Source organism: Limanda limanda, chromosome 15 (assembly GCF_963576545.1).
Source record: "Limanda limanda chromosome 15, fLimLim1.1, whole genome shotgun sequence".
Classification (NCBI taxonomy): Eukaryota; Metazoa; Chordata; class Actinopteri; order Pleuronectiformes; family Pleuronectidae; genus Limanda; species Limanda limanda.
The window spans coordinates 729,486-754,933 of NC_083650.1; the positions used below are offsets into that span (position 1 = coordinate 729,486).

The window sequence follows — 25,448 nt, forward strand, 5'->3', positions numbered from 1 at the left end:
GGCCCTAATGAGAAGGTTAGGCCGAACTTTTGACAGGTACTGTAGGTACATAACCACAGTGTCAACTTGGTGTTACCGGTGTCCAACAGATGACACTTTACTTTCGTGTGGATGAATGTGAATACATTACAATGATAATTATTTCTAGTGGCCAGATACGTTATTGTTAATAATTGATGTAGGCTGTATAACAGCAAAGCAGTACAGTTCAACAGTAGTAATAAAGTCCATCCCCAACAATGATCATCCAGATATGAGTGAACTTGTGCTGCACTCCACATCTGTAAACACACACACACACACGCGCCCGCCCGCATACAGCGGTCCTGTGGTTTTAAGGATGATTCGTCATCAGTAACAACAGACAACAACCTACCGCCTTATTGACTTTGACCTGTGAAAACAGACGTGGATCGTGGGGTTACATTTTAAACCCTCCCCCGCTATATTGCCAGAGTTGGTTGAGTCCGGGGTTTCAACTAAAACCAAGATGGCGGGGGGAGCAGCGGCGCGCTGAAGTTGACTTTTAACTCTAAACATTTAGATTTGAAGTGCTTCCTTCCTCTGTTCGGACAGCTGCCCGCCGATAAGTAACACCAGTGATCCTGAAATCACTGGCAGAGCCCTGATGTTGTGGCACTGTCCCGAAGCTCAAGCTTCTCTCAGAGAGTAGCTGTGGTAGCCCCAGCAGCTAGCTGTAGCGCTATCCCAGTGGTTTGTGGACTGACGTCTGTATTGGGAATCACTATCATACGGATGTGCCAGCACCACAGGGTTAATAGAGCACGAAGGAGAGAAGTCTGAGGCCGCAGGTATGTTCACAGGTACATGTTCAAACTAGAGCTACACAATTAGCTTCTGCCAGCTGCTGTTTGCTATGCTAATATTAGCGACAGTCTGCTGAGAATGTTGCTCCACAGCTAGCGTTAGCAAACTAACTGCAGCACATTGCTGGTTGTGTTGAAACTTAAATGTCCCCCCTTTTTATTTAGGCTGCTTTGAAGTTTACTTCTTCTTGTAATGACACCTCGGTGTGCTACTTGTCTTTAATGTGCGCAGCCGCCTGTATCCACAAGTGGAATTATCGACGTATTTACCAGTGGGATTGTTAACCTGAGGTTATGTTTTGGTATCACAGAATGGGAGCCGTGTCGGTGAGATGCCACGGCTTCTCGTCTGTTCAGAGCTGATCTTAACCCCAAAGCGTTTTCTAAATCTTATCTGCTGTAGCTGAAAGAAATCTCACCTAGCTAAGGTTTTCATTAGAAAGCCTGAACGCATTCACCCATATATTTATTGTGTAAAGTCACAAAAGAGTAATCATCAAAGCTGTTTTCAGACATGACCTTGATTTCTCTCTCTCTCTCTCTCTCTCTCTCTCTCTCTCTCTCTCTCTCTCTCTCTCTCTCTCTCTCTCTCTCTCTCTCTCTTCTCTCTCTCTCTCTCACCTGGTGCTAACCACTGTACATGCATCGATTTATTTGTGGCTGCAATATTAACACTGATCATCACATAGATTTTCTCACGATTCTCTAGTCCTATATATGTCTCTGTGACTCTAACTTCTTTTAGACATATACTGAACTCTGGAGATCCTCTGCAGTCTCTTGAGGAGGTGTATATGTGAATGCAAATGTTTGAGTGAGAGCCCCTAGTTCACTGCGGGTGGGAGGGTTCATGACCATTCTAACATGCAACAGAGACAAAATGAAAATATAAAACAGAAGAAATATCTCAGTACACACATGTGGTCATAAATGCAGACTGTGAGGTGCATACAAAATTATTGGATCTCTGCAGCGGAATTAATGTTATGTCCGGCCTCTGCCGTCTGCACCCCCCCTTACCTGAATCCTGCAGAGGATTTGTTGCTGGTGCGTTGTGCAAGTGTGAAAGTGTGAAAGGCAAACTGGGGAGAAAGTTTGGACCCAATGCTCAAGAGATCCTCCACAAGACATGTTAAAAACTGATCCAAAAGAGGTCAACGTTTTCAATGGAGCACAATCTGTGAGTGGTGTTCTACAGTGATGGTAGCGCAAAACCAAAGCCAGACTCGATGTTGCTGAGCCAACCATCTATTTAGTTTGCTAAATCACAGCTTCTTTCTGTTCTTTTCCTTTCTCAGATGTTACCAGCAATGTTGAGCTGAAGGTGCAGTGACAGTAGAGTGAAAGCCAAAACAGGTAAGTCCGTAATAAATTAGTGTCCAGGATGTCCTGATGTAGTGTTAACATGGAAGTCAGATCATATTTTGGATTGTGTTCAATATTTTAGTCCCTTTTATTAGTGGAGTGATATATTAGCTTTAATTTTATACACACAAGAAACCGAGCTGAGGTTTCTGATCCCCTATCCAAATCAGAGAAACCAAGTTTCTTAAATACTTAAAAAATTGCACAGTTGCAGAAAGCTGACTGTCACTTGGCTAGTGTGTATGTATGCTGATTATTGAAGACAAGCAAAGTTTTCAGTTAATTAATTAAAGAGGTAATAAACATATTTGTCAATTTAACCTGCGTCTGTGTTAAATCAACACCATATGCATGGTGTAGGTGTGGCGTAGACTTGTACCCTATACTAAAAGACAAAACCATATACTGTAGCCAGACTTGCATTCTGTAGACATGTAACTTAGGCCGTGCCGATGGCTAAATTGATTGGTCCACTTGGTAGCATGCTTTGTCCATGTCTGTTAGTGGCCGGACAAGCGGACTATTACCCTTCCCTCCTCAGTTTCTCACTTTTTCTGTGGTGCAGAAATATCAGTGAAACTGTTGCAACATTGATAAAGTAGCAATGTTGTTTGAGATAATGGGGACAATATTTTGTTAAATTAATTATTTTTTTAATGAAATATGCTTGAGTCCTCCAGTAGTGGCTGCAGCTTTATTTCCGACCTGGCCCTTTGCTTCATGTCCTCCTCTATCTCCCCCTTTCATACCTAACTCTGTTCTGTCAAATAAAGGCGTGTGACAGGTTAGACTGCACCAAACGCAAAGTAAGAGAGCTTATATGTTATTATATGAAGTGTCTAAGGTTTTTTGGTTGATTATGAAGCTGTCGTAGGACAAATAAGACTGCCATTGGTAGGCTGCCAATGCATTTTTTAGATAACAAGGACTCTGTCTTTCTCTTACATTTTACACTTATATTTTTTGATGTCAACGGTTAAAGAATCGTGAAAGTCTGAAAACGTCTTAATGCCCACAGAATGTTGGAGTGACAGACAGAGACACACTTGTATTGTTTCTTAAAAAGCCTTTAACACCAGTGATACCAGCCCACCTGCCTACATGAACACAGTGTCTAATAAGCTAATGCTACAAAGGTGTTACTAGACTCATTCTCCTCCATTTTTCTTGCTAAGCTGAACCTTCAGGCTCTACTGAAACTTTGACTAAGCTATGCAGTGTGACTGTGGTGCTTCTTTAACCTGTCAACCCGCAGATCTCCTTTTTCATTATTACATAAAACAGTGTATGTGTATGCTAATGAAAAGTTTACCATGATAATTGATTTAACAATGAATGGTCCCTATAGGATTTACCCATTTTGCTCCCCTTGGTAATCACTATAACTAATGTCCAGGTTTCCATAAAAATATATGGATTTGGGAAGGTTAGATTGTTGACTGGCCATTTTGAGGCTGTAGACTGTCATGTATATTACAATAATTGACAGACAGTGGCTGTGTTAGTAGGTGAGTAATAATTCTCCAATCCATGGTTAAGTCCATGTATCTTGGTTTTTTTCTCCACGAAGCTGACTGAATGTGAATTTGCCAGGAAGGGGGCGGGGGCATAATTTGATTCACATGTTTTATAGTGATAACTGTCAAATTATGTTTTGTTAAATAAGTAAAGTATTGACAGCTCAGCAGGTTGCACCTGCAGTGGTGGCAGCAGTTCTGTTGTCCTTCATTCTGAAATTAAATTTTATGTGTAGGGTCTGGAGGCTTTTACTCAGACATTTGAGTTTGCACATACACCACCTTTAAACACACAACATGAGACGCACACCGCCAGGACTAGATTTGTGGAAATTAATAGATTATTAGATGCATCGCGATGCAGACGTGTCATCGATACAATGACCAAACTTAATCGATTCATGTTTTCCGTTACGTTAATTGTTTTAGCGATGTCCTTCCACTGAATAATTATAACACTGCTGCTTCAGGACAGACGTACCTGTTTATACATCTTGTTTTGCTCAAACTGTATGAACAAGTATATCTTAACAAGTGAATGATCTACAACTAAATGTCGTCCAGTACCTAAATCAATTAGTTCCCTTCCAAAGACAGAAGCCTGACTTTTTTAGCTTTGTTTGATTGTCTTTTGTTTTTGTGGAATATTCCTTTGACTGAACAGGTCAGAAGTGTACAGAAGCTATAAGAAATGTATGACAATAAAAACTTATTTTTTCCCTCTTGTCTCTCTGTATCCCCTTCACCTTGCCCCTCTCCAGTCCTCTCTCTTTCTCTAGGAGTTTCTCTGGGATGTTCAGGCAAGGTGGCATAAGGGGGTTCCACCCCGATGCACAGACCACCAGCACAGACACATCCTCTGCTGAGACACTACACAAGCTACAAACTACTCTACAGAAAGATATACCCACATGTAGAGTCATTTGCTCAACTGTTTGAAACGGGTGACTGACCCATGAACAAAAACCTCAGGCTAAACTTGAGCCAGATATTTCAGACAGAGATCACCGCTGTTAGTGTTCACTAGTCAACCAAATTCAATTTCTCCCTCTTGGATCACCCGATGGTTGTCATTCCATCCATCATATAATCATCTGTCCCCCCCTTTTTCCTTTCAGTCATCCGTGCATGTTTTAGTCCTGCAGAGCTTGAAGTGTAGAGAAGGTAATGGATGATGCTGGCCATGGTGACCTAGCGTAAATGGCTATTCCCCAGCACAGCTTGGTGCCAGTATCTACAGCTCGATCTTCCTCCACTCCCCCTTCCTCTAATCCCTACTCCACCTCTCTGCCCTCTTTGCCTGTTCTCCGCTGCTGCTTGCTGCCCTGTTCTGCCTCCTCTTTCCAACATCATGGTAGGTGCAGGCTTGGGTGTGTGGAAATTAATGCGAGGAGTCCGCCAGCTGGAGCTTCACCGCCTTATCCTGGCGCTAATCATCTTCTGCTTGCTGTCCATGGCCTTCCTAGCTTACTACGTCTCAAACAGCCCCAAAATCAAGGAGGCTCCCCCTTTACCCTTTAGTGATTGTGGTGGAGAAGGCGGGATGTCGCCAGGAACTAGTACTGGGGCTGATGAAGGAGGGCCAGGTGTGCAGAGGGCACCACTTTTCATTCCCGTGCGTCAGGGCCGACTGCGACAAGTGAAAGCAGTGGACAATTCCAGGACAGAGCCTGTTGTTCTGGTTTTTGTAGAGAGCATCTACTCTCAGCTTGGCCAGGAGATTGTAGCCATATTGGAGTCCAGCCGCTTCCACTACCGGACAGAGATTGCTCCTGGTAAAGGTGACATGCCAACATTGACAGAGCACAACCGTGGTCGTTACACACTTATCATCTATGAAAATGTGTTGAAATATGTCAATCTGGATGCATGGAATCGTGACTTACTGGACAAGTACTGTGTTGAGTATGGAGTAGGTGTCATTGGCTTCTTCAAAGCTAATGAAAACTCTCTTCTCAGTGCACAGCTTAAAGGGTTTCCCCTCTTTCTACACTCACATCTTGGACTCAGGGACTACCGCATCAATCCCAGTGCTCCTCTACTCTATATTACCAAGCCAAACCAAATGGAGCAGGGCTCTTTACCAGGAGATGACTGGACCATATTCCAGTCCAACCACTCTACATATGAACCAGTACTATTGGCCAGCACAAAGTCCTCTGATGCACTGGCACATTTTGGACCTAGCAACCTGAGGGCCCTCCATGCGACAGTGGTCCAGGACTTGGGGCTACATGATGGCATTCAAAGGGTTCTCTTCGGGAACAATCTCAACTATTGGCTCCACAAGCTCGTGTTTGTAGATGCCATCGCCTACCTGACAGGGAAGAGACTGTGTTTGTCCCTGGACCGCCACATCTTGGTGGATGTGGATGATATCTTTGTTGGCAAGGAGGGAACCCGTATGAAGGTGTCAGATGTGGAGGTAGGTGAGCCTTGTCAACACACAAGGCTAAACAGTATTTAAATAGAATTGACAAAGTTTATATTTAATGGCTTCTCACACTGCATAGTGGTTGGTTGTGAGATATTAACTAACACACATTTGTAAAATGAATTTTATAGTTGAGTAGTTACAACTTTTTTTTTTAATGAGTAAGTAGAGTGTAATCTTTCTTGTTGGAGCGCCTCATCATAACAAGTTCCACAATTTGTTTTATATAACATCATTTATTAAGCCTTTTAGATTATAAGCAAATACATAATGTTGTCTTTGTGTTCCTTTCACAGGCATTACTCAACACTCAAAACAAACTGAGAGCATTGGTCCCTAATTTCACTTTCAACTTGGGATTTTCTGGAAAGTTTTATCACACAGGTACGCAATATCTACACCATCTTATAATACCCCTGTGTATCTTTGTATCTGTAAAGAGTGTAGAGCATATTTTTTTATTACAAAATTTATTGAAAATCAAGTTCTTCCAATCAAGACAGCTCAAACATGACAATGTATATTAAATCACCCACTCCTCTAATCCCTCCTCTCTCCCTATTCCTTCGCCATTCACCTACATCCATATTGTACACTGTCACGAAAGCCAAAAGCTGCTGGGAGAAATGTTCTCATTTGGTCTGGCCAAAAGCAAGAGGCTGACAGGAAATAGCGTGGGTAGGGTTGTAGACATAACCTGTAGAAGCTTGCTAGCTAGAAGCTCTTGGGATTGTTGGCTTCTGGAAAAGCTTAAGCAAACCTGCAATGCTGCCTTGAATGTTTATGAAGAAGCAGTTGAAGGGGTATTAAGAGTTTGAAAGTTAAGGAAAAGTAGGAAGAATGCCTGGCTGTAGTGTAAGCAGTTGAATAAGTTTAAATGTACTGGGCCACTGAGCTCAAGTATTAGGAGAAGGCCGGAACTTCCACAAATCTACAACTAAAAGAAAAAATATAGGCACCCTTGCAGAATCAGGTGTAATTTCTATAGACATGATTTTTTTTGACCCATTAGAAAGCAGACAATGTTAAAATGTTTAAATTAAACTTATTCGAGAATTTTCATGTATAGTTGAAGCTGAACTGCAATGATTAATGAACACTGGTTCCCTGGGCTGTTATTATGGTAGTACCAGGTTTTTTTAACATTCGTGTGAGCGGTGGTCTTTGTGTGTCTCTTTATATGTATCTGCATGTTAGTATATGCATTTGAGAGTGCATGTGTTTGATTATATCTGAATAAGGTGTATGTGTGGCGTATCTCTTAAAAATCCCTATAGCCTGTTTTATATAGTGTGAGAAAGGAGACAAAAATCAATCAATCAATACAGCAAATCAAATTTTGTTGTCACATGCACCAAATAACTTAGCGTCATCAGAACAGTGAAATTATTATGACCTGGCAGGCAACATCTACACAGTAGACGGGCAATACAATATAAAAAAATAACATATAACATAGTTACATAACATTTAATCTAGTAACATTACATAGTACAACAATTTAAATTTAAATGAAGGGCTAGCAGCAGTTTACAGGGTGAAGGAGTGAGGAATATTCAATTAAATAATAATGCATATATGTGTAGTAAGTAAGTAGTAGTTGCATGTATGAATGGGGGAGCAGAATGTACATGCTGATGGCGACTGTTCAGTGGGTCAGTGTTTGTGAGTCTGGTAGTCCGTGCTTGGATGCTCCGGTAAGGTCTGCCAGACGGCAGCTGTGTGAGAATTCCACAGCCTGGGTGGCTATGGTCCTTTATGATGTTCCGTGCTTTTCTCAGGCATCTTGTGCTGTAGATGCCTTGCACAGAAGGGAGATGGCAGCCGATGATAGGCACTGCTGTTTTCACCACCCTCTGCAGGGCCTTGCGATCAGCAGCAGAGCAGCTACCATACCAGGCGGTAATGCAGCCTCAGAGGATGCTCTCAACGGTGCATCTGTAAAAGTTTGTTAAAGTTTTTGCAGACATGCCAAACTTCTTGAGTCTCCTCAGGAAGTAAAGGCGCTTTTGTGCTGTTTTGACCGCCGAGTCCGCTTGTCTGGACCAGGTAAGGTCATCCTTGATGAACACACCGAGGAATTTGAAGTTGGAGACTCTCCACTACAGCTCCGTCGATGTGTATCGGATCGTGATTTCCCCTCTGCAGTTTCCTGAAGTCCACGATCATCTCCTTGGTCTTGCAGACGTTGAGAGACAGGTTGTTATTTTGGCATCATGTTACCAAGCCCCTGACCTCATCTCTATACGCAGTCTCATCGATGTTAGAGATGAGACCCAGGATGTTGGAACTGTGTGTTGCCACACAGTCCTGCGTGTACAGGGAGAACAGGAGGGGACTGAGTGTGCAGCCCTGAGGGGCCCCGGGACTCAGGGTCAGTGAAGAGGAGGTTTGGTTGCCCATTCAAACCGCCTGGAATGATGGTGGCCTGCTTCAAGCAGGTGGGGACTGTTGACAGATGTAGGGAGATGTTGAATATGGAGGTGAATACCTCCGCTAGTTGGTCGGCGCAACCCCTGAGGACGCGACCTGGATCTCCATCGGGCCCGGATGATTTCCGAGGGTTCACTCTTTGAAGCTCTCGCCTCACGTCAGCCACGGTCAGGGACAGGGTGCAGTCGTCTCGGTCCTCGGCCAGTCTCGCGTATGGAAGGGTGTTGGTTGCCTCAAACCGTGCGTAAAAGGTGTTGAGGTTATCAGGTAGAGAGGCGGCAGGCTGATAATCACTGCTATTTCTCCCTTTATAGCCTGTGATGTGTCGCAGGCCATCCCACAAGCGTTGGGGGTCAGAGCTGAGGTAGTTGGATTCCAGCCTGTCCCTGTAGTCTCTTTTTCCATCTCCGTAGGTCACATCTGGAGTTCCTCAAAGCCTCCAGGTCACCAGAGTTATAGGCAGAGAACCGTGCTCTGAGCTTAGCACAGACATTTCCATTTACCCAGGGCTTTTGGCAACGACCGTACATTCAAAAGGAGTGTGTTATAATGGGGTGAATGGGATTTAAAAGTTAAATACAATACGGACATTAATTAGAAGTTGTGGAAAACTGCACGAGAAGTTATGAAAAAACAATTTGAAATGGGGAAGCAAAATTGAAAGTATGTCTGTGTGTGTGTATAGCGGGCTAATTAATAGATTTCTGCATTTTTACACAACTTAATTTTCATGTGTTTTTGTCTGGGTGTAACACAAGTGAAAGTCAATGTAATGCTTCGGAGTGATCTAAATATTATTGTGTGTGGAGTTGGCTCATAGCATAAACAGGACTCTTGGCAAATACAGAATTATTCACTATTACCTCATATTTACTCCTTCAATAAAACCTTTCTTTAATAAAACACTTTAACATTGGAACTGACAACATACATGTATCAAAGATTTGGTATAATTGTTACAAAGAGGGATTTTAATTTGTCAGCTCAGGGCATCTGCCAGCCCCAGCAGCAGTGCTGTTTTCCCTCTTCAAAACACATCCCTCAATATGTGGATGTCACTGAAATAATTTCAATGTAACTCAACATGAGACCTGAGGTTGCTTTGGAGGTAAAAACGGGGTGAATGTAACTGATAGTAGAAGTTACATTTGGTTCTATACTGACACTGACACAGCTTTTCACTTGATTATTTTTAAACTGTGTGTTTGCATGTGCATTCAGGTACTGATGAGGAGGATCGGGGAGATGACATGTTGCTGCAGCACAGGATGGACTTCTGGTGGTTTCCTCACATGTGGAGCCACATGCAGCCTCACCTCTTTCACAATGTCAGTGTCTTGGCTGAACAGATGAGGCTCAATAAGATCTTCGCTCAGGTTAGCTGCACTGATACACAAACCTGGCCACTGCCACAGTGTGAAGAATTGAATTGTTCTTGCTGCATTATTTAGTTAATTAGCTTGTAGCCCGAGGATTTGTGTGTGGTTGATAGAAATGGTTGAAGGCTTGTGTATCGGCAATGCTATTTACTGGAATGACAGTGATGTCAGTTTCCAAGTGTATTTAGGTATTTTCCATTTCTTCATATACTCCCAGATCATATCAATCAATCAAATTTTATTTGTATAGCCCATATTCACAAATCACAATTTGTCACATAGACCACACTGTTAAAAAGATTTGGGCATGTTCAATATTTATACAAGGAGTACCTCTCTACTCTTTTCCTCCTGACAATTTGTTATGTTTTATCTTCTTGCCTGTTCCTCTTTCTACCCCCTCACTCCACACCTCCCTCTGCAGGAGCATGGTATCCCAACAGATATGGGCTATGCCGTGGCTCCACACCATTCTGGGGTTTACCCAGTTCACAGTCAGCTCTACGAGGCTTGGAAGTCTGTGTGGGGCATTAAGGTGACGAGTACAGAGGAATACCCCCATCTAAGGCCAGCTCGATACCGCCGTGGCTTTATCCATAATGGAATCAAGGTCTGTTTGCTGTCCTTGTTCAATACTTGCATTTCAGTAATGTTCCCACGGGTTAACTTTTCTCAAAGCCATTAGTAACGCATTTAATATGATAAATGAAAAAATGTGTTAATTAGTTTTTTTAATCATCTAATCCAGGTTGAATTATTAATTGCACAGCCCAAAATGTTCAGAGTTATTAAAAATGTCAAGAAGACGGAGACTGAAGTGCATGTACACACACTTAAAAATATATGCCAAAAAAACTGACGGCTCATTTTGTGTGTTTTAGGTATTGCCCAGGCAGACCTGTGGTCTGTTCACCCATACGATTTTCTATAATGAATATCCAGGTGGCTCGAAGGAGCTGGACAAGAGTATCAGAGGAGGGGAACTCTTCCTCACTGTCCTACTGAACCCTGTAAGAACACCACCCCCTATGTATACACATTAAAAAAAATCACCTGCAATCAACATGCTGAAATGATCTGTTTGCAGGTGGTTTACAGTTCAATATCCACTGGTTTGATTTTAATTGTAACAAATATTTGGTGTCACTTTGTAAGACCCCGCAATTGGAAAAATATAAAATCTAAACTTAATTTTTGAAATGCGACACCCATTACGATTTACAGTCCAGCTTTGTGTGCTACAACAAATGTTCACAATGCTGGACCTTCTGCGATCTTTGAAATGAATTAAACCAAATATTCAATAATCATCATTAGATCAAGCTTATTAGAAATTATATGAAGCTTGTTGATATTTAATTAAGTTATTGTGGCTTGGCAGGAAAATGCCAACAACATAAATCATAATTCCTGTTAGATCATTTTAAGCAATTTTTCCATTACAGCAGCTTGTTGCTCAAAATATGACTTATAATATAACAGGCACATGTGGGGCATGCTATTTTAAAAGACTTGATTTTCACCAGAGGGGGACTTAAAATATAAAATGTGTACCTTAAAGACCTATCCAAATTGTCTTAAGAATGGATTCATTAGGGGATTTTCAGTTGGGGCTTCTGATTTGAAGAGATTGGAGTAATACAGCGAAAAATATTTGTACCGTTATTTATATAGGTTGAGTCTGACACTATAGAGCCTCTACCAGCTCCTTCTGTATTTGTATTCCAGTCTATGAACCCTGGCATTATACAAAATTCTCACCTCATATTACTGCTTTACAAGTTTGAAGGGACGGAGAGATTAAATCTGATTTGTTGTTTTGTATGAATTGAGAAATCGAAAAAAGTGAAAAAAGATATAAGCGATGCAGGAAATTTGTGGTCAACATGGTAAAAGAATGAAAACTTTTTTGTTGATAGGTGACTAAAACGCTATAAACGTTCATACCATCATACGTTCACGCCCCTATATTGGCCATATTAGATGGGGTTGTAATTTGGGGATTCGATTTTTTAAGAAGTTGAGGCATAGACAATCAAAAATTACAAGGGGTTGGAAAAGTTTGCCCATAACTGTAATATAACAGCCATTTTGGACCTATATCATTTGCTCTGGTGAGAACTGTAGACGTTTGTGCAGCAAAAAACGCAGGGCCCCTTGATCAGCTTTTGAAGCTTGAATGAATTACCTGTCCAATAATGGCCTTCACAGTCTGGTGTGGTCACGCAGGTGTGCTTGCTGAAAAAATGCTATTTCTGTCTTCATCTTCTGAAGGTGTGAGAATATCCTTAATCTTTTGATAGGCCCACCAAGCCCTCTCACACTGACATCTTATCCTACAACACTTTGTTTTAATTATTATCATTTAATTGTTTTAAATTGAAACTAACTTTGTAAAAACATTGTGCCCTCTCATTCCAGATCAGTATCTTCATGACCCACCTGTCTAATTATGGCAATGACCGACTAGGTCTCTACACCTTTGAGTCTTTAGTGAAGTTTGTCCAGTGTTGGACTAACCTCAATCTGCAGACACTGCCCCCCGTCCAGCTCGCTGAAAAATACTTTCAGATCTTTCCTGAGGAGAGAGATCCCCTCTGGCAGGTTGGTATACAGATGTAAAAATTTTTCAGACAGTTGCATATGTACAGTTGTTGTGCGTGCGACAACTGTGGCCAGAGGCATTATGCTTTCAGGTTGTCTATACAACCCTCACAGTGATCAATCTTAATATTTTAGGAATACATTGTGAGAATTTCTTCCAAATGGTCAAACTTTCACCTGGACTCTAAGATAAGCTTCTCTGCTCAGACGTGTTCACAAGAGCAGCAAATCCTCTGCAGAACAACAATAAATAAAACTGTTGGCATTCTTTTTTTATTTTTACCTGTTACAACAAAGGGAAACACCAAATGCTTATGAAGAGGAGAAGAAAATACACAGGCAAGTGTAGGCCTACTTTGAAATAAAACTATGTAGTGCTATTTGAGTCCCCCCCATATTTGTGGGAAATGTATGAAATAAGAAGTACCCTATTTTGAAATATATAAAAACATAGCTGCAGCCTAATATATTTTAGTTGGCGAAATGTGAAAACAAAAAGTAAAGGCAGATCAGACTGGAGGCGGACAGTGAAACTGCAGCTCGGTAGAAACCAACTGCAGCTTCTGCTCTGATCAAGAAGCTGCTGCGCTGATCTCTGAGCAGCTGAGACCAGAGAAACTCTGTGTTTTTAGTGTTTCCACTGTTAAGAAGCAGCTGGTGAGTCAGTGACCAGCTGCTTCACGTGAACGAGCTCTGATCTCACTGTGTCTCTGAGCGAGGGAGCTGGGGTGGGGGGCGGAGCCCTGGGACCGGTGCGCTATCTGGGAGCGCACACACACACACACACACACACACACACACACACACACACACACACACACTCGCCCGCTCCTGGTACTTCATGACGGCCTGATACGATGATGTTTTAAAAAATTATTGTGACTTAGTCAACCACCCACATTTTCGTCTCGTCTCGTCAACTAAAGTTTAAATAGATTTAGTCATAGTTGTTATTTTCAAAGATCCGTTTTCGTTACGTCTTCGTCTTGTCTTAGTCACCGGAAAAAGGTTGTTAACGAATGTTTTTCGTCAATTTCATTAATTACAAGATCACATGATTTTATTTACCACACATCGAAACTGGATGCCCTTATCTCCACAAATTTTCTTGACATCTTCATCTGTCTTCAATGTGTGCCACACTTTCTTTTTATTTCATTTTTACGTCTGTTTCCCCCCATTTTTTTATGAAATATGATATTAAAGTTAGACTTCAATGTGTACTCAGCTATTTGCCCCTTTTTATAGAAAGCTCTTTAAGTGTTGACAATTTTTATCTATTTTTAGAACCCTTGTCATGACAAGAGACACAAAGATATCTGGTCTAAAGAGAAGACATGTGACCGACTCCCCAAGTTCCTCGTCATTGGACCACAAAAAACAGGTACCCCTCTTTCTCTTTCTCAGTTTTCCGCTTAATCTTTGTCTGTATATTTCTCTGCAGTATACATTTTTTTCTCTTTATTTAAAGGCACTACAGCGCTTCATTCATTCCTGAGCCTCCACCCAGCTATCACTAGTTCCTTCCCAAGCCCCACCACCTTCGAGGAAATCCAGTTCTTCAGTGGAGCAAATTATGACAACGGGATTGACTGGTAAAGACAACACATACAAATTCTGTGCACTGCTTTCAGGAAGGCCTCAACATTCAGTCCCTCTAGAAGTGTGAAGTGTAGGGGTGTTAGGTGTGTAGGGACCAGAAATATTGTTACATGGGACCGACAGGACAAAGATAACCACTAAAGACTGAAATGATTAGATCAGGGGTGCCCAATGCGTCGATCGCGAAGGCAATGTGGGTCGATCGCATGACTGGACAAGAAGCAGTCACGTGGACGCTCCGGCGTCACCTCTTTTTTTTTTTGCTGCCGCAGCGTTCATTTATCATATAACATGTGCCAAGCGCCGGCGATCTAGGGATTGGCGCGGCGCTTCGGTCTCGCTACGCATCCGGACGTCACACCGGGGGGGGGGGCCAGTTCATCTTGTTGAACTGGTCATTTCAAGAGTAGCTCACAAGCCTATAAAAAAAAAAAACATTCATAAAGCTGAAGGTAGGATTCAGGACTTTAGTGTCAACTTGTATTTCACAGCCTGAGCTGAGATATTGCTGATGCCCAAGGTGTTTACCACATACTGACTTTATATACAGTATGCATCCATATACTTGTGACTGGCTTTATCAGTTCAGAGATGTCATCTCTTCATCAATGAAAATTCTCTATTTTACAAATTGCTATGATTATAATGGGAGCATAAAACCTCAATAAAATAGATCAGGGATGTGAAGACTTTTTAGAAATGAGTTTAACTGTACTTGTTTCATATCCTGTCTTCTCAGGTACATGGACTTCTTCCCATTCCCTTCTAATGTCAGCACAGATTTCATGTTTGAGAAGAGTGCTAATTACTTCGACACAGAGGTGGCTCCTAAGAGAGCTGCTGCCCTGCTGCCCAGAGCCAAAATTCTGTCAGTGCTCATCAACCCATCAGACCGGGCTTATTCCTGGTATCAGGTGAGAAACTATCACTATCGCAAAACTGTGCACACATTGGAGTTCCTGGTGGCAGTTAAAACCCTCTTAACTATCAAGATTGTGTATGTCCTTGTGTTTTAATGACCACAGCACCAGAGGGTTCACCAGGACCCTGCAGCCCTCAACAACACTTTTCATTTAGTGGTGACAGCAGGCCCCTCGGCCCCCAAGGATCTGCTGGCCCTTCAGAGACGCTGCCTTAGCCCCGGGGCCTATGCTACTCACCTGGAGCGCTGGCTGCAACACTATCAGCCTAACCAGGTAACACACACCCCGGCTTCTGATACACAATTCAGCTGCTTGGAAATATATATACTTGGTTTTAGATATAGTTGGCTCCATCGCAAAGTGATTTTGAACTGTCAAATTGACTCTATTGTGAGCAATATTGTGTGCATAATAAAGGATAGCAACCAAGATGAAAAGTGGACTTTTACCTAGGAGGAAAAACAGCAGGTGGTCAAGCCTCCTCTGAGATCTATACACGTGTCAGTAGGAATGTGATATTTGTAATTATACTGTCAGTAGTACAGAAACTGCTATTATTATATGGATTCTTCTCTCTCATCCAGCTTACAACCCTAAATATTTTCACTTTCACCTCCTTCACTGTGTTTCGGTTTGTTAGCGTGTGAGTGTAAATTCTGCCTCTCAGACAAAGAGAGAAGCGGCACAACACTCTAAATGTCGGGGACATTCTTACGTAAACACAATGCGAGGTCACAAAATTATCGATTTCATATTTATATATCATACAATAAGTTGATATAATAATTATTGCGACAGGCCTACTCGGCCTGTTGTTATGATCGTTGTTATGAGAAAAAAAAAGTCAGCTCATCAGTCATGGTCATAATTCTACAGCGGCAGATCGCTGAATGCATGTAGGGGAAACAATGCAGAGATCACGCAATATATTGGCTTTTCTAATGAACCAGATGTTATATTGTTATAGATTCATTACCTTTGGCATACACCATTCAACACAGTAATGCTGCTTTCACACTAAACGTCCTTTAACTAGAACTAGCTCATGTTCTTTTCTGTGTCATAAAGTAAATGGTTTTGAATTTATATAGCACTTTTCTAGTCTTGATGACCACTCAAAGCTCTTTACAGTACAGTTTTAAATTCACCCATTCACACACACATTCATACAGTGCATCTATTAGCAGCACTTTTGTTGTTCTATGGGGGGCAATTCGGGGTTCAGCTTCTTGCCCAAGGACACTTCGGCATGCAGATGGGGAAGACTGGGGATCGAACTGCCGACCTTCAGGTTGGAGGATGACCACGCTACCCCTCAGCCACAGCCGCCCGCCCAAGTACAGGAACCTGCAGAATGTGCATCAGTTCAATGAGTCAGAGAAACCTATAATGGAATCACTTCTAGTTCCTCTGTTGCCACAGAGAAGAGGCTGACTGAAATGATCAGTTTTGAATCATGGATGATGTGTGTTTGTCTGTTTGTGTTTTAGGTGCACATTGTGGATGGGGCCCTGCTGCGGTCCAACCCAGCACTAGTGATGGAGGGAATCCAGAGATTCCTTGGTGTCACTCCCATCTTCAACTACACCCAGGCTCTAATGTTTGTAATACACTCACACACATGCACTTATGTAGAGAATGTTTTAACAGCGTAACAGAGAAAGCAACCCAGCTATTTTTTTATGTACCGTGTGCTAGAAGTGTTGTCCTGTAACATACTTTGTGTCTGCAGGTATGATGACAGCAAAGGTTTCTGGTGTCAGCGGGTGGAAGGAGGTCGGGCCAAATGTCTGGGGAAGAGTAAAGGCAGGAAATACCCAGAGATGAGTTCTGAGGTGGGTCTACACTTCACACACTCATCACAGTGCCTCACTCTCTCTTTACAGGTGGTGTTTGCCATCTGCTCTATCAGTAATAATAAAACCATAGTTGCCAATTAAATAGCTGAGATATAGGAATACAGTGACTTCTATGGTGTCAGCAACACATTAATTATGAGTAGAGTTTTTCATAGAATAGTTTATTGTATAAAATGCTGTTCAAATACACTTTAAATCGGGGCAATGTATGTCTACTAGTCTGCTGCAGATGATAGTCCTCTACAAATGCACTATTTACAGAATACATCTGTAATGCCTTTTTAAATGTTTACATCCTCAATCTGGAACTGCTTGATATAGAGCTGAAGTTCCATTAAAAGCTCAGCTGAGTAGTTAGAAGATTATTTTACCTTTTGTTCTCCTCGTCTGACCTTTATGTCTGCGTGTGTCTGTGTGTGTGTAGTCACGTTCCCTTTTGGCAGATTACTATCGTGAGCACAACATGGAGCTGCTTCGTCTGCTGAATCGACTCGGCCAACCGCTGCCTTCCTGGCTCCGCCAAGAACTCCAGAGCACCAGCTGGAGCTGAGGCCACAAGCTCACAGACAGACACATCGTACAGAAACCGGGACTAGAGTCTGTGGATGAGCCAACATTTGGTTCTGGATTAGACTGGACTACCTAATCTGGAATGTACAGCTGCACACTAAAAGAGCTGCAAGGTTTAAGCTGATGTTTCTGATGCTCCTGTGTGCACCATGAAAGTGTTGGTCCCTGTTGGAGAAGGCTCCCATTGGACTCCCACCCCCCCACTCTTGATTTGTTGCCAACCTTGTGCAAGCACTAGGCAGGTTTAAACCTCATGTGTGTGGGACGAGAAAGGGTGAGGGCTGACATTGCACACATCAGTTTTCTGTTGATCCAGAGGACTGGGTGGCCAGAAGGTTTGAGGCATAATGAACGGATCAGATTGCCTTAATGTGAGGAGAGAAACTCACAGACTGAGAACATGCAAATGTTGAGTGTATGAGAGGACGCTGGACTAACATGAACAAACACATGCGCACGTCTCCACGAGAATGATTGTAAAGCAGCTAATTTTCAATATCAATTGTATATGTTTGGTTTGGGGGAAAGGTGGGAAACAGACAGTCCGTATCCTGGTACAGACTTCTCTGAATACACCTGAGTCAGGGTGCTGTGTCCCTCTATCCTCACCGTTTCAGTGTGAGACATTTTAAAATGGATTTAGTTACTATGATGACAGGGCAATGTAAATAACAATTTTTGATTCGGTGCATAACTGAAGCCCAGATTTGGTCCAGGCTGTGCTCTCACTATCAGGCTGTGACTGTCAGAGAGCAGCTTCTACACTCTACTTCACCATAGCAACGTCTGCATCCATTCTCCAGCTTTAATTTAAGATTGCTTACATTCTTGCTTTTAATCTAAATACCCTCCATGTTTTAATAAAAGGAGTAAAGTACACCACATACTGTGCTGAGTATTGGTTGTTGTAGAACTTTTAAATAACTTGTCAGTTACTTGAGTTGTCAGTGTGATTATGGTTGAAGATTTCATGCTTCAGGACTAGAGAGTGAAATTTCAGGCTAAACCTCAGCTCCTTATTATTTAGTGAGAGGTATAGACCTTTTTTACAGTAGCCATTTTGACTTGATGGAGCAAATAAAAACTGTTATTCATCATAATAATGAAGACTGTTTTAGATGAATAGTCATATTGAATGTGATTAATAATATCGACCACTTCATGTCAAAATTACTGCTGTTAAAAAGATGTCTTAGTCAGCAGGGCTCTGTTCTATAATTGCATGGCTCTGAATGGAGACTTCTCCCTTGCAATGGATGCTGATGCTCATGGGGACTGCAATGTTATGAGTCATTACACACACCAAGATAAGGGGACAAGATTAATCAGACGCAAAGATTAAGTATTTACAACTGTCAGCTCACAGCTGTGGATGAATTTCCCCGTGGACTTTTTTAGTTATGATGACCTTTATTAATAAATAGAAATGACTAACAGAGGACTAACCACAATCAGTGCAGTTACTTGTACATGGCAAATCCTGGATGACATGCATGGACAATGATGTTCTTATAAACAGTTGGAGCTGTTTTCATTGATTGTATCATGATGTGATCATGAGGCACAGCCCAGGACCAGAGCTCTCAAACCTAATGTGGGTTGTTTGTGAGTGGGAAAGAAGCCCCTCAGTCAGGAAGAGCTACACCCTGAGATATCCTCTAATAAACCAAAACATTTCTAAACACACGTCATCCCACGCTCTCACAGCCCATCCATCCGAGGACAGGATGTCACAAATCTCACAGGACAAGAGAACATGCATCAGCTGGAATAGAGACTAATCAGAAGCTGCTGTCTTGTTGTTTCCTGTTTGTTTTATATGAATGTTAAAAATACCAACACAGTGTCATCTCTAATAAACACAGAGGTTGGAAATGATTGCTGCAGCAGTTTTTATCATATATTTGAATGTAGAAATATTTCGCCTCTGCTGTCTCATCTATACCACACACGGTGCTTTGAAGAAAATCTTCACATCTCCTATTTGACACGATGTGTCATCACAGTCCATGGTGGAGACTGTGCACACTAACAATTGAACACGACTCAGTATCAACATATCTGACATAGTTCATATAAGGGAATCTACCGACTGTGTGGTGGTGTGTGAATGCATGTTTTAGTGTTCCAGTCTCCAAGTGTGGGTACTGGCAAAGACCCATTGAACGTGATAAACTGCTACAGAAAATGTGGTTTCACAGTTCAAGTGCAAGGGAAAGATTAAAGCTGAGGTCAGTTCACTGATGATTAAAAGAGGAGGCATTATGTTGTGCTCTGCAGCCACATGTTGGGCTCAAGAATACGGTTACATTCTCACTAGTTTCTCATACGAATACATCTACTAAATTCAATCATCCATGTTTTCATCTGCAGGTTTAAACTGCTGCTGTTACTTTCCCTCCTAAAGTGTAAGACTGGTCAGATCCAATGCCAACTAAATGGCTCCACCTAGGGGACAGCTTCCTAAATTGTCCATGTGTGGGTCTGAGGATTGTAAGGATAACTGTCACTTGCTTTTGCCCACTGTCAGCTGGAATTGACTCCAACCCCCTGTGAATCACATCCCTATAATGGGTGGATGGACTCTGGGTTTTGCAGGGAGCACAATGTTGGTCATAGTGTGGGCTGAGTAGTTGGTGCATCATGCTGTGGCTGTGGCTGTGAACAGCCCACACAACAGCAGAGCCAGCTGCACTGCATCTTAAACACAGCAGTGATCACTGCACTGTTTCAATTCTTACATACTTAGTAGCTTGCAAATCATGTTTGTTCCAAAATTGTACAGAGATGCTCCAAGAAAATCTTGGCCTTAATCTGTCTGCAGCTGCCAGACATCCCTACCCAACACAGACACACACACAAATTCACAGAAACGGTAAGATGAATTCATTTTATCCCTTCACAAACGCACAGTGTCTTAAACGTTATAGTGTACAAACCCCTGCAGACATTAGTGGTCAATAATCTCCATAGTAACATCCTTTAATCTTCGTAAATGGAAGATATAGTCCCACTCTGGCTTTTTATTGTTTGTGAGTGGATGCTGGTGATGTTCCTTCTTGGTTCCAACACTCTCTTTGCATGTTGACCACAACAACATTCCAGAAAAAAGAGGTAGATATGTACACATCTGCACTCTGAAAATGTCTCATCCTAAAGTTGAGCTTATGTTTAGGCTCCGGTCTAAAGGGGCCACTGGGGGAGCTTCTGACTTGCAGCTCTGTTTTGGAGGATGTTGCTTTTACTTATTAGTTTAAATATTCACCAATAGTTTGGCAGAGCAAGAGTTGGTTAATATAACCAGTAGTCAGTGGGTTTTGTTGATTTTCATTAGATCATAAGGGAAGTAGAATAGAACTCAGTAGAGCACATACCTCTGAGATCAAGGCTGAACAAAACTACTGATTGTTTAGATCTTGTAGTTGAGATATAGAAGAAAATGGGGCCCATTGATCCACATCCACATTTGCACCAAAATTAAATGTGTTCAAACCCCATCCCTCCACCAAGAATTGGTTCAGTAGTTTTGCGTCATTCTGCTGGCGCTTCATTGCTTCAGATTATACGAGTAGCTAAATAACCAGGTTTACATCTCATGCATGTTATATGCTGAATATGATTAAAACCAGGATAAGTCAAAGCTGGAATAGCAATGTGTACATGTTCAATGGAAATCCTAAAATTATTTTTTTTACACAATTTCTTCATTATCTCCTTAACCACACAGTCTACCAGTCACTTCAGAGCCATGTTGGTTTTCATCAAACTGTTAATCCAAAGATCCAACACCCACCAAGATTCTTGCAAGGAAACTGTGGTGTTGCCACCGTCTTGAATAGTCAACATGATCTGAGTGTATGAAAAAAAGGGTTATGATGCTGAGAGTCCTATCAGTTGTTTAAATGTCAGAACAGTACTGTACTGACGGCTGTGGATAAGACTGCAGGAGATAACATGGTCATTAGGGTAATGGCTGTCCACAAATATGTTAATGAAACTTTCAAATGTCATCAAATCTATCTCTGTCCTAACACTCAGCAGTCTCCTTCTCATGCTGTTATAAAAATTAACACATTTCCTGAATGAGCTCCTCTCTCAGCACTGATGGACAGTGGAGAGCTCTGCATCAGTTTGCGACCTGCTCCATAGCGACATGAAGTGTATGCATGAATTTCATTTGGACTGTGGCACAAAGCTTTAAGACAATCAGCATTCCTTGTCAGGCTGTTCCAAATAATTGAACCGAGGACACCCGCAGGTTATCAGCCTTTCTCCAATTTGACCACTCTGAGATTTCCACTTCTCCAGTGAAGCAGCTGGTGTTAAACCTAATGTTCAGGCATCATCATGCTCAGTCACAAAGCTGTGGGTGACATCACAGCAGCTCCACACTGTGCGTTCATGCCAGGCGTCTGTTATCATGTCATCATCATGTCCTCCATGTTTCCTGACACACAGTGGAAGTGGAAAGGAGAAGCAGTAAGTCGCTGTGTGCAGCTGAGTCAACCACAAACATGAGCACGTCCCAGCTGTTTTGGTTGTCTGTTGCTCATTGTCTCCTGAAAAACACACTGGCCCACTGAGTATTGTGGTTTCCATAGCAACAGTAATAGTGATAGAGATTGGGTTAGTGTTGTGGGAGGGTGGCAGAGAGGTTGAGCAACAGAATGACAGAGATTGGGAAAGTAAAGCAGTAACTGGGGTCAGAATGGAGCTGAGTGTGTGTGTGAGTGATGCAAAAACATAAGGATGGAGAACAGAGCCAAAAACATAGATACATAGATGTTTTCTTTATTTTATTTGTACTCCACTCATTCATGCATGCATCAGCCCTGTTCTCCTCTCACCAGGTGGAGGGACAATGACGCTTGCTGCCTGACTATCTCCTTTCATCATCATTCCCCCTCCCCCTTCATCCGTCTCCCACTACAGCTGGGTAAGCCAACCAATAACCAGCTTGTCTCTCTCTTGCAGAACAGGGATTTGAAGATTGCATCCTCACATTTTTAATCTGATGTAGAAGAGGATTATCTCAAGGTCTCCTCCATCTTGTGCACAGCCGGGGGCTGCTGAGACAAAGGAGGGCATGTAGAGGAGGCTGTGGAGGAGAGAAAAGAAGGATCTCAGGCAACGAGCTGAATGCGGTGGAGTTAAAGACAGAGCGGGAGGGAGAGGTCACCTGTGGAAGAGAGAGGAGGAGGTTGATGAAGGCTTTCTAAGGAACTGCATCCATCACTCCACTCATCTGCAAGAGAGATGAAAGATGGCAGGACTGCGCGTCAGCAGCAAGGAGATTACTGTGAAAGGTAAGCTAGTAAATTAAAAATATTTATAACCTGACAAATACACTGATCTTGTCCTGTGTAGGTGTGCATGTATGAAACTCGTATTGCATCTGCTTGTTGTGGCCTGGTGTAGAAGTAGAATCTGATTGTGACAATAATGTGCAGAGGGGTGTGATGTAGCCTGGTTCAAGGGGGTTCAGCTCACCTCATGGGGTTATTTTAGCAGCAACAGACACAGTTTTCTTTAATGAGCCAGAACCTGATAAATTTCCACAGCTCTGGTTCTAGAATTAGATAAATCCAAATTTGTATTCTAAACTTGTACACCAAAATGTAGAGGTTAATCCAATCAAGGTGGCATCTGACACAGAATGTGACTAAAACTTGGAATATTCAGGTTGAAATTATGACAGCACAAGTGCCTTGTAAGTTTCCTTTGCCTCCAAACAAGCAGCTGTTGCTGAATGTCTCTTGCTTTGTTCGTCATTGTGTTTACAAGACAAGAGGTTAGAACACATCCTCTGAGCAGTGTTACGTCTTCAGGGGAGAATGGACCACACGGTGCCAGTGTTATGTTTGTGTTGAGACACAGTATGTTCAGTAATCAGCCTTAGAGCTGTTGAGAGGTTTTGATAAGTGTGTGTATGCACTGACAGAGCCATTGTGTCCAGTCTCTGTTGTGCTAGGTTAACTACATCAAGACTGATATAACAATGAATTAAATCAATTCCAAAAATCGTGAACTATTCTTCAAATTGGATTGAAACCCATGCAGTTGGTGTGTTGGAGGAAATGAGCCAATGAAGCTGAGATTGACATGTGATGTGTTGGCGACATCTGAAAGATGCTTCGATGAGTCTAACCTGTTAAGTTTGGACTATGTCACTCACCATGAGTGAAACTTGATATACAATGGCATGGAGCAAAGCTCTGCAGTCTCAATCAGTATACTGCACCCTTTTCCTCTTTCTGGTCATGATATATCCCAAAGGTTCTACAGCTTGTCTGAGGTCAATGCTGCATGTGAAGATACATTCAGTTGTACAAATGGTTTTGAGATGTGTATGTTGTTTCAGAGGATTCAGATGGGATCAAGCCACTTGTTTTGTGTTCGGCCCAACGGATGACCTGTTAACAGCTGCAACTTTAATGTGGTTTGGAGAAAGGCAGCTTTTGTCTGAGTGCATATGGCAGTCCTCAGCATTACATAATCATACAAGCACATACGCTTCAATTGTTTTACTTTTCTCATCAAATATAACTCATTTGTGTAGTGAACCCAACAAATAGCAGCATATCCATGTAGGCGTCAGTCCATCCATCCTTCCATTCTATACTGCTTATTCTTTTATGGTCATGGGGGGGCTGGAGCCAAGCTGAAATTATGGGAGAAGGCGTCGTGTACCCTGGACAGGTCACCAGTCTGTCACACTTAACACAGGGCTGATATACAGAGACAAACCAGCCTCACTGTTTCAGACTTCACTCTTAATCTTAATTGGAAAAGAACTCAGAGCTGCACATGCATGCCACCGCAAATGTAGCCTTTCATTAATTTAATCATCTTTCATCATGAACTCAGTGGTATTGGATTAGTTTACTCACTTAAATCAGGCCACTTGTCACAAAAGGGAAAGCATGTCTAATTTCATGTGTTAATTTATAAAGTTGAGGAAATCTTAAGACCAATGTCAACTGAGATCGGCTCCAGTTCCCTTGCGAGTGTTATAACTGATGGATCTTAATATAGCTGTGGCATTGTGACGAAAGATTAATACTTATATAATTCCGAGTATCAAAACACAGATTTGTTTATCGTCACATGAATTAAAAGAGTAACTTCAGTCTAATAATCTGGCCTGACTCTGCCAGTTTGTGTTGAATATATTCTTTGTTTAGCTTTGGTGAATAATGGGCCATCATCAGACACACATAATTTTTCATCTGTGTTTAATAAACCTACCACTCAACAAGCCTGGACCTGAAGAATAAACCAGCAGAGGCCAGTTAGAAATGGCACACAGGGAAAGGGAAGAATGGGGGCCAGTCACTCATTTTAGCCCTGGGGTCCCCATTGTTTATTGAAACATGTTCCACAGGTGCACAGTTTGTAGACGAGCAGCATGAGTAGAGGGAATTAAATATATTTAAATTATGTTCAGTGTAGAGGTGTGTAAAGCTTTAGTTATTTTGAATTTGGGGGTCAAGCTGTCATTAAACATTGTCTTGGCAATATCTGTTTTCTATGTGTGTTGTGTCTGAGCGGATCAAGTGTAAATCATTCACAAATTGAGTTTTATTTCTTCTTAAAGGTCTTTGATGGCAGAGGCAGGGCATGCTGTGATGGAGCAGTACCAACAAGGGGGAAGTGTTTCCATGGAATCATCTCTCTCTGGTCAGACCCTCTTTGATGCCTCCTCACAGTCAATAAAACCCTCCAAACTAGCTGGGCAGCCAGGCCATGTCTGCCCGGAGGAGCCAGAGGAGTCTTTGAGTAAGATCTGTCCAGCAACTCCTGCGATCAGAGGAACTAACTGCAGCAGTGTGAAGGTCAGCAGAGAGCCTGGTGAACAGGAACGAAACCCCTTCAAACACTGTGTAACCCCCTGGGATTCAGTAACTCCTCCTAATGTGGCTAACAAATATACAT

The 25,448-nt window shown here is 42.2% G+C and overlaps 1 protein-coding gene across 2 annotated transcripts; it reads left to right on the forward strand.

Moving 5' to 3' along the window:
* Positions 1–479: 479 nt before the first annotated feature.
* Positions 480–19,391, forward strand: ndst2a (N-deacetylase/N-sulfotransferase (heparan glucosaminyl) 2a). Of its 2 annotated transcripts, none has more exons than XM_061086913.1 (15): positions 480–824; positions 2,126–2,183; positions 4,471–6,134; positions 6,440–6,527; positions 9,798–9,952; positions 10,380–10,565; positions 10,837–10,965; positions 12,377–12,559; positions 13,847–13,943; positions 14,031–14,154; positions 14,901–15,075; positions 15,187–15,357; positions 16,575–16,684; positions 16,817–16,919; positions 17,368–19,391. In XM_061086913.1, the coding sequence occupies exons 3-15, from the start codon at positions 5,061–5,063 to the stop codon at positions 17,491–17,493; spliced, it is 2,721 nt and encodes a 906-aa protein (XP_060942896.1). In that variant the 5' UTR covers positions 480–824; positions 2,126–2,183; positions 4,471–5,060; the 3' UTR covers positions 17,494–19,391. The 2 variants fall into 2 exon arrangements, with proteins under 2 accessions (XP_060942896.1, XP_060942895.1); XM_061086912.1 differs by having other exon boundaries at positions 480–812.
* Positions 19,392–25,448: the final 6,057 nt, after the last annotated feature.